Here is a 9,141-nt window from a genome sequence, read left to right on the forward strand (position 1 = left end):
GCGGGAGCGGGAACGACGACGACGCTCGCGGGAGCGGCTGCGGGAACGACGCCCGCTCTTGCCGCGCGAGTACAGATACCTGGCGGATTTTAATTCAAAATTACACTCAAATATGGCATTTAAACAACAATATTTTAAAAAGCATCTCACAGTCTTAATACTGAAACAACATACAATGTAACAGCGTCTTAAATGATAAGGGCATACTTAAATTCCCACATAATTTTAACATTTAACAGAGGAGCTGCTTTTACGAAACTGTGTTTGAGATTTGTTTCAAATTGTCCGTCAGTGCTTTAAACTATTCAATGGTCAACATTCACATGAATTTTCTGGTTTCACATAGGTGTTAGACACCTAATTAGCCTCAATTAAATTTTGCAATAAAAACGTATAACGTAAATGTATATGATTGACAAATTACCTCCTAAGTTCTCGGGAAATAGGTTTCAAGTGCATGAAGTTGCAGAAACCACTTCTCGTGCACTCCCCCATCTCGTACTGGCGGCAACAGGCCTCGCGGAAGTCTGTCACCGGGGATAGCTCAGCATACACTGGTCGGCCACCAAACCAGCGGTTGTTCAGATCACTGACCGCCTTCTCCGCATCCTCCTCACGCCGGAACTGAGTAACACAAACATTACACAATAGTGACGTGATACTTGTAATGTAAGAAACAGAAATTCAGAATTCTCTTACTAATGTTATAAATGTGAAAAAGCAGTTATCTCATATGTTAGAAATAATGTTGGGATTGTCTTTGAACAACACACATATAGTGATTTTCAACCTTTTTTAATTATAAGAGGGCAAAAGAGCTATGGGACGCACATAGTCACCAATGGCCACTGACATAAGCAACATTAGAGAAATTGAAGGAAATAAGCATATAGTGTAAATGTTTTAGACCTTACCTTTATATAAACATTTCCCACTAAATGATCTCCTAAGTTGTCACAAACATTCATTTCCTCAATAACTCCATATTTGTCTTCGCATTCAACAAAAACATCTTCAAAGAAATTATCATAATGCTCCTGCATCTCTTCATCGGAAACATTTGCAACAACCACTGAAAATGTAAAAGTAATACAACATAAATATTAAACAATTTTAGTTGACCTCTACAGTTCACAACTTCACTTATAAAGCTTGCGACAAACCATGAGTTTTATCTGTGTAGTTAAAACTGTTGGTGTCGGAAAAATTTTAATTGTCAGTTGAACTGTACAATTAAAGTTTACCTACAGTTTTAATCATACATCAACTTTAGATGTGTAGTGAGTTTTATAAGTGAAGTTATCAAACTTAAATAATCATTTTTTTAATTCATACTTATCAAAGTATGAAATATGAAATAGACTTTTTAAGATCATAATAATCTGATAATCAAATCTCTAAATACTGTCTCTAGAAAACCTCTGAAGACCATTTTTATAAATGACAAATTTTGTGGTGGATAATGTTAATGTACAGGATGCTTTGATTGATCTTGTAGCTTTCACACAATACTTTGTATGTTTCTACTCAATACTTAGTAATGTTAATCTTACAGTTTTATTAAATGCTACAGTATTACATTGTTAAAATAACATGTGTTTTATGAATTTACTTACAGTGACTGCCATCAGCAGATTTTGCAGAATTTTGAGGATTGACATAAAGATTTTGTAATAAAACCGTTTGGGAAAACGTTGGTTTATTATGGATACGGGAACAACGATCTCCATGCCTACATGCTCCTATTTTAAAATAAAAGGAGCAGTTTACTCTGAAAATCAAACAGATTCGTATTACATATTATTTTTAGGTTATAATCTGAAGTTTAAAAACCGGCCAAATGATGTAATGAAACCTAGACTTCGGTTTTTATGTAATTCAAAAATTATCTGTTTTTGAATCAAATTTTAGCTCAATCCGAAATTGTCACAGAAATGTTGTTTAAATATAACCTCCATTACATACAATTTATTCGTTTTGAATACTTAATAACAATTTAAAGCAGAGAAAGAAGTTATTTATTAGATATATTTATTTAGCAAGACTATTTTACATACTTATCCTTTTCTGTACCAAAGATAGCGGCTAAATATTCAGCCATTCTTTAGTTTTCAAAAGAATCAAACTTTGTTTCACTATTTGTTTACCCACAAGGACTTATGAGTAAATATTATAGACCTGTAAAAACAATTATTCTTTAAGTAAATTAAGTCATTTATCCTATATTTTACATTGGAAAAGTTATTTTTCAATAATAGTATAGACTCGGTCACTTTAAAAACCTAGTTGCCAAACTTGCAATTGACGCCATTTTCGTCACAGAATATGCGCTGTATCTATGGAAATTGCCGATCAACGAAACCATAAATACAATATAACAGCTTTTGTATGCAAGTTAACAGAAATAAATATTCAGCTAAAATATCCGTTGAATTGAATGTTCGTTTGTTTGTTAATTTTTAAATATCTTACTAACTCCTACATCGAACATAAGTACTTACCTCTAGAATTTACAAGGAAAATAAAGCAAAATTCATTGTCGTTACTTGAGTTGAAAACATTCCATTTTCAATATGTAAAGCTTAAAACACTAAAAACTAGATCACCTTTTCTATTTAATTACATTATATAGATTATTTATAAGCATAACATCTCAAAAATGTGAATTTAAACAACATTATAGATAAAAGTTGTCGTAAGAATATAATATGCTATAAAATTAACTGTTTGATTCGTAACTGTTATTTATTAACTGTTTGAAAACGGTAGGACGGGCCTATTTTCAGACAGGTTTTTAATTCAAGTCTTTCGAATTGTGGTGGCGGAGTGGTGAAGTGCCTTTTGGATGTGTATACCGGAATACCGGAGATTGAACGTTTTAAACCGAATGGTATTTTTGTTGGATGGAGTTGTAACCTTAAAAGTTGACGTTAAAGTATCCGTTGATAACCATGTGCAAAGATGTTCCGACCTTTAAACTTCAAATATTAAGTGTATAAAATCATATATATGTGAGACAAAATTAGTGAACGTATTTTGATTGCGGCGAAAGGATGCTGATAAACTTATAAAGCCGAACAAATTTATGTTCAATAAATAACTTTTAAGTGAGACGTGATACGTTGTAACATAATCGTGATAATGTCTTATAATTCTACCCTTGATGACTTCTGCGGTTCTACATTTTGGGTAAGTAGGTCTTTGACCCTGGCTACTTCCCTGCCTACTATTATGCGTAAGCTATGAAGCTCCAAAAACTCATTAGTGAGGTTATAGCAAAGTTGGTGCTTTCAACAAACTTTTTACAAATCACTATTTTATTTTTTCTCCATCAATAAACTTGAGACGTTTTCTATAATTTCTTGCCTGTGATTTCCCATGTCGTGTTTAATTTTTTTGTTGTATTATTGCCTCACAATAACATATAATTCATTTTGCCCTCTTAATTATAATAAATTTGATGTTATCCAACAAAAAAAATGATTCTGTACTATATTACTTATTTAACTTTGCTTTTAATTTATGCCACATAAATATTTAAACGGAGAAATTTAAACATGAGTTTACCCAATTTAGTTAAAAGTGACTTATAAACTCAACTAACTCTGGGTGAAATTATTAATAATTGAAATGTAAAATGCAAAAATAAATTGTGAAAAATCTAATTTGTGTTCAGTATTAGTTTTTTACCTATGATAAAGTTGACTCTTGTTTACAATTCTGCCTGTAAAAAAATAGGAATGCTTAAAAAAAATTAAACCATCCATCTATTTTTATGATATAAAAAAAATTATCAATATGATATTTGGTCACAGCTTTATTCCTATCAGTATGTGGTCATCATGACTTTCCAAAACTTACAAGTGACTATAAATAGAATTGCATGATTAGTGCAAAGGATCTGGAAGGTTTTGTAATTAATTCATTCAGGTCATTTAGACCCACCATTTTTTTTTGACACCCGAAGTTACTTAAACCTGGTATCATTTACTTCAGTGTTTCAAGTTCTCCAGAACTTTGGCTGAATTTATTATATTATTAATAGTTCGGTGGTGGGTATTGGGGAAGGTCTATATCCAATAGTGGGCAGACAAAGGCTAATGATGGTGATGTTGATGAAGAATAGTTTTGGCGGTACTAGGAATGAATGAAAATTTTTCAAAGCAAACATTATGTAAATCAGTATTTAAATCATGTATGAACAATGAAGAAATAAAAAACTTAAATAAAGAGTGTAATAAATTTAGTCCATTACCCTTCTGTAAAAAACACCAACTTTGCCATAAATATTCTGCTCGCGAAATACTTTCCAACCACTTCACTACAGATATTTTAGTGGCTGTACTTTTTTTTATGTTTTTTTTAATGGTTTACTCTTTGTTTTTAGGATAGTAACTTAACTTGGTACACAGATAATCCAGAATTTACACCATGCTTCGAGAAGACTGTTCTCGTTTGGACACCCTGTCTCTTTTTATGGGTCGCAGCTTTATTAGATACTTATTACATTTTAAACAGCAAGGAAAGAAATATACCATGGAATATACTTAATATCAGTAAATTAGTTATAACTTGTCTTCTTATTGTGTTAAAATTCGTGGATTTGGGTGTGACAGTCCATAAATCTTCAAAAGATGAGGAGGTTTTCAACGCTGATTATTACAGTCCCATTATCAAGATACTCACATTTGTAAGTAGCTTTGATTTCATTTATTATCATTTATATTAAGACAAAAGATTGTATATTATCTTGTTTGTAGAGGTATCAACAAGTATTATTTTCGTATTTGTCAGTAGTGATTAAAATGTCTTGCCTTGCTCCATGTGTAGTTTTAATCTCCAGTTGGAGAAGTAATTGTTATTTAACAGTTTGATATATGTGTTTGTTGTGTAATTTAGATTTCATTATAATAAATGTAAGAGAATAAATAGGTTACAGCCTGTGTAAGATTACTGTCTTATATTGTAACTTTTACTATGTTCAATACCTTGGAATTACCTCTTATACAGTACGAAAAATGTTCAAATTTTTTGTCCTATTTGGTTTGATCAATATATTCATAGAATATTTCAAAAACAGAAAAACATACACAAACATACAAAAACCAGATAGAATTTTCAAAAAATGTAATTGCTTACGCAAAGCGCCCGTTATACTACGAGTGGTTTATTCAACCATGGTTATACACTGCCTCTTAATTGTCTTGAAAAAACTGTATAGATAATTTGTTTTTGTACACATTTTCGGCAGTGGAAATTGACGGTTACAAGAATATAGATTTTTTATCAAAAATTATTAGTCATGCACTTCACTGAGTGTATTTATTGAGATGTTTTTATTTCAAAGACACTAACGGATGTCTTAGATGTTGTTAACCTTGAAATGTTATGAAATACTGGTTTGGTTTCTTTACCAATTTACCACGGTTCTCGTATTCGGAATGATACAAAGTTATTATTTTTAAATATTTTTCTCATATTCTAAGCTGCACTTATTTATTTGTCTAGAAACATAGTCATTTATATTCTTATAAAGTTCATAAGTGAGAAATGTATTTTTTTTTCTTGATTAAATATGTGTGTATGGTGCTTGAGCACTTCAACCAGTATACAAGTCGAAAAGATTAATAAATCAAAGAATACAAGCAGATTGTGGCAACCTATTGTCTATACTTCTCAGAAACGTGGCGAACATCGCGTTGTTTAGACTCACATGATTGTAAAAACTCCATAACTACTGCTACATTATGGATATGTCCCGGTCTGATCGTAAATGTCGCCAGTTTGTAATTTGCCGAGGCAAATTGTAAAAGACAAATACAAAAAGTGACATGTTATCTTTTGTCATTTTATTAAAATGACACACACTTGATTTGATGGCTTTTCTGCGAAGCTAAAGTATTGTATCAAAATGTAACACATCAGTTTCATATATCGTATCAGTTTCCATATATTGTACAATTTGCGTAGGCAGATTAGAAACAGTCAGTATTCATTATTGTACGGTGTCACAGAGTATGTACTGGTGTTAACTCCATTAAACTGTAATTTTGTTTTCAGGCACTCTCAGCAACTTTGTTATATTATAATAGAAAGTTTGGTATGAGAGCTTCAGGTGTTTTGTTCTTCTTCTGGCTACTTCTAATCCTGGCAGGGTTACCACAACTTAGATCCGAAGTAGTAGCGCATTATAAGTTGATGGATGATGAAAATGTACAATATAACTTTGTCAGTTACATGATATATTACCCTATGATCATTTTGATGTTCGTATTGAATTGTTTCGCCGATTTGCCGCCAAAAGACACGCCATATAAATATGAGAAGGTAAAGGTATTGATTTACATTTATGTATTCAAATAGATGGTTCATCTTTAAATATTACGGATAAAAATATCGTCAGGCTTGGTTGAAATCTCACTATTACATGTAATCTAATACTCAGTCTTACATGTATAAGTTTCCCAGCAAAATAATTAAAGTGATAAGTTTTTAATATGCATTATGCGTCGTTGTTTAACATCCATGCAATTTGAAAACAACCATAGTTATAACAACGAAAATTTTAGTTTCACTTTAATATGTTTTGATTGACTCGCATACTATTTAATACATGTAACACTTCGTTACGTTCAGAATACAGTAATGGTTACTGTTATATATTCGCTTCTGGTAATAAATCTACGCTAAGGGGTCCATTACATGACTAAATGCAACGATTCGATGGTATGTTTGATTTGTATTTCTCCACCAGAACCAATGTCCAGAGGGCGCTGCTGGTTTCCCTAGCCGTCTCACATTCAGTTGGTTCGATCCCCTCGCGATCACAGGATTCCGACGTAGTTTAACCGAATCCGACCTTTGGGCTCTTAATCCACCGGACTCGTCCAAAGAAGTTGTGCCCAGGTTCGATAAATACTGGGCTCGAATTGTACAGAAAAGGGAAATGTATGTATAAACCTTACATAATGTTTCTTTAATTAAGTATGTCTTGATGTTTGATAGAAAAGATGTAGGTCATGATAATATTGAGTTTTATTGAGAGACAATATCAGAAGAAAGGAAAAAAAATAAAAAATGTTAAATTAGCTAGTAAAAGAACGAAAGAGTTAATAGTTTAGAGTAAAAATTATGACGTGAGTAAGAGCCGTAAAATAATAATTAGTTAGTGAGTTAATAGTTTTTCAATTTTCCATTCAATGCGACGTTTTGTTAGGTCGAATGGTACGAAAGCAACATACAGCAAGACATCGGCCAGTGTTAACTTCAAGCCAGAAAATGAGAAGAAACCAGCTTCGATTCTGCCCGCGTTGTGTCTCGCCTTCGGAGGGCAGTTCCTTTTCGGTGCCTTGCTGAAACTCTGCAATGATCTCCTCATGTTCCTCTCCCCTCAACTGTTGAAGTAAGTTTTAATAAAAAATGCGAATCCTAAAGCCATATTGTTACATGTAGTAAAGATTATTGTTATATTTTTCTATAAATAATTTCTTGTGTAGTTATAACTGTTCCGCGTTTGTCTATACTAATATTATAAAGACGAAAACTTTGTTGGTTTGATTGTAATGAATAGGCTCAAAAACTACTGGGCAGATTTCAAAAAATTTTCACTAGAAAAGAATTTATCTGTGAGTCACATAGGCTATATATTTTTTTCATTTGTTTTTATTATTTTTAAAATCCACGCGGACGGAGTCGCGGGTAAAAGCTAGTGTTGAATAAATTTGCAATTTACCTTGGTATTCAAAAGCTCTTTTAAGCGATAACTAACATTATGTACTTCTAGTTTTCGCCTGCGACTTCGTCCCCGTGGAATTTAAAAAAAAAGTTACTAATCGATGTGTTCTTCCAAACTATCCTCTACATCTTTACCAAATTTTATCGTAATCCGTTCCGCCGTTTATGCTAGAAACTAACAAACATCGATTTATCCATCTATACTTTCGTATTTATAATATTAGTATTAGGTATTATGTAGTATATAAATATGTCAGTGTCTTAGCATTTGCAGACAAACATTAAATTAATATATTTATGTACGCAACTATGAAATAATCAATACAAATTATCTTTTAGGGTTCTAATAGAATTCGTTAAAGGCGACGAACCGGTATGGAAGGGCTACGTGTACGCCGTGGGCCTTCTAGCTTGTGCGTCGATACAAACGATGTTTTTAGCTCACTATTTTACTAGAATGTACTTTGTGGGTATGAGAATAAGGACCGCGCTCACCAGCGCCATCTATAGAAAGTCTCTGCGAATGTCCAATGCCGCGAGAAAGGAGTCCACCGTTGGAGAAATCGTTAACCTGATGTCTGTTGACGCACAAAGGTATAGTTATAACTAGAAAAACATTGATATTTACAAATACTAGTCTCCATACAAATCTTTCATTAACACGTTCGCTGCTAAGAAGTCACCTGGCCAAATTCGTATGTCATTTAATGTGTTAAGAATATTATAACTATTGAGCAGGAATATAAGTAAAAAATAATTTTCTGGATGTCTGGTGTCAATAGTTTAAGTTTGTATTTACCACATAGTTTCAAAGTTAGCTTAAATTACATGCTTCGTGTGCTTTTGCTTAAGTATTTCTAAACGAAAACATCGAAGCTGTTTGTTTCAATATTATTAAAATGTAACTAATGAAAAGAATTTTAGTGGAATTTTTGTTGATGAATAACGTATTGTGCAATATGATATAACGTTTGAGAATTTATTATCTCTTGAAACTATCAAGGTGAACATCGTTAAATTATCTGCGCATACTTGTATTTCTTTTACATCGATATGAAATAAAAAACCAATAGCACATCACTACTAATACATAAGGGTACGTCCACATGTTTGCGAATTCGCTACTGTGCGCATTCGCGGCGACTTCGCTACTGTGCGCATTCGCGGCGAATTCGCTTGATGTGGCCGCCTTGCCCAATGACAATTAGATGATTAATTTAAATTAATTTTAATTTTAAATTTGTTATTTTCTGTGTGTTGTGATTTTTGTAAGTGCTGTAGTGTTCTGAATAGATTAAATGATTATTATTATTATTATTATTATTATTATTATATATCTCATATCTTTATTTTCTTATTTTTGTATATAATATATTTCACATGATTTTCTTAAAAAAAATAACAAAA

The 9,141-nt window shown here is 32.1% G+C and overlaps 2 protein-coding genes across 2 annotated transcripts in view; one reads left to right on the top strand and one right to left on the bottom strand.

Moving 5' to 3' along the window:
• Positions 1–2,290, bottom strand: part of LOC106106405 (splicing factor U2af 38 kDa subunit) — a 2,481-nt gene extending 191 nt beyond the window's left edge. Inside the window, exons 1-6 of the mRNA XM_013286983.1 lie at positions 2,274–2,290; positions 2,058–2,178; positions 1,617–1,771; positions 915–1,072; positions 425–624; positions 3–79 (exon numbers count right to left, since the gene is read on the bottom strand). Of these exons, the coding sequence (XP_013142437.1) occupies positions 3–79; positions 425–624; positions 915–1,072; positions 1,617–1,771; positions 2,058–2,101 (634 nt within the window). The 5' untranslated portion in view covers positions 2,102–2,178; positions 2,274–2,290. The remainder of the gene's footprint in view (positions 1–2; positions 80–424; positions 625–914; positions 1,073–1,616; positions 1,772–2,057; positions 2,179–2,273) is intronic.
• A 469-nt stretch (positions 2,291–2,759) lies between these two features.
• LOC106106406 (multidrug resistance-associated protein 1) overlaps positions 2,760–9,141 on the top strand; it is a 27,031-nt gene continuing 20,649 nt past the window's right edge. Inside the window, exons 1-6 of the mRNA XM_013286985.1 lie at positions 2,760–3,189; positions 4,388–4,690; positions 6,061–6,327; positions 6,755–6,948; positions 7,217–7,402; positions 8,074–8,328. Of these exons, the coding sequence (XP_013142439.1) occupies positions 3,142–3,189; positions 4,388–4,690; positions 6,061–6,327; positions 6,755–6,948; positions 7,217–7,402; positions 8,074–8,328 (1,253 nt within the window). The 5' untranslated portion in view covers positions 2,760–3,141. The remainder of the gene's footprint in view (positions 3,190–4,387; positions 4,691–6,060; positions 6,328–6,754; positions 6,949–7,216; positions 7,403–8,073; positions 8,329–9,141) is intronic.

This window comes from Papilio polytes, unplaced genomic scaffold, assembly GCF_000836215.1.
Source record: "Papilio polytes unplaced genomic scaffold, Ppol_1.0 DF822178.1, whole genome shotgun sequence".
Classification (NCBI taxonomy): Eukaryota; Metazoa; Arthropoda; class Insecta; order Lepidoptera; family Papilionidae; genus Papilio; species Papilio polytes.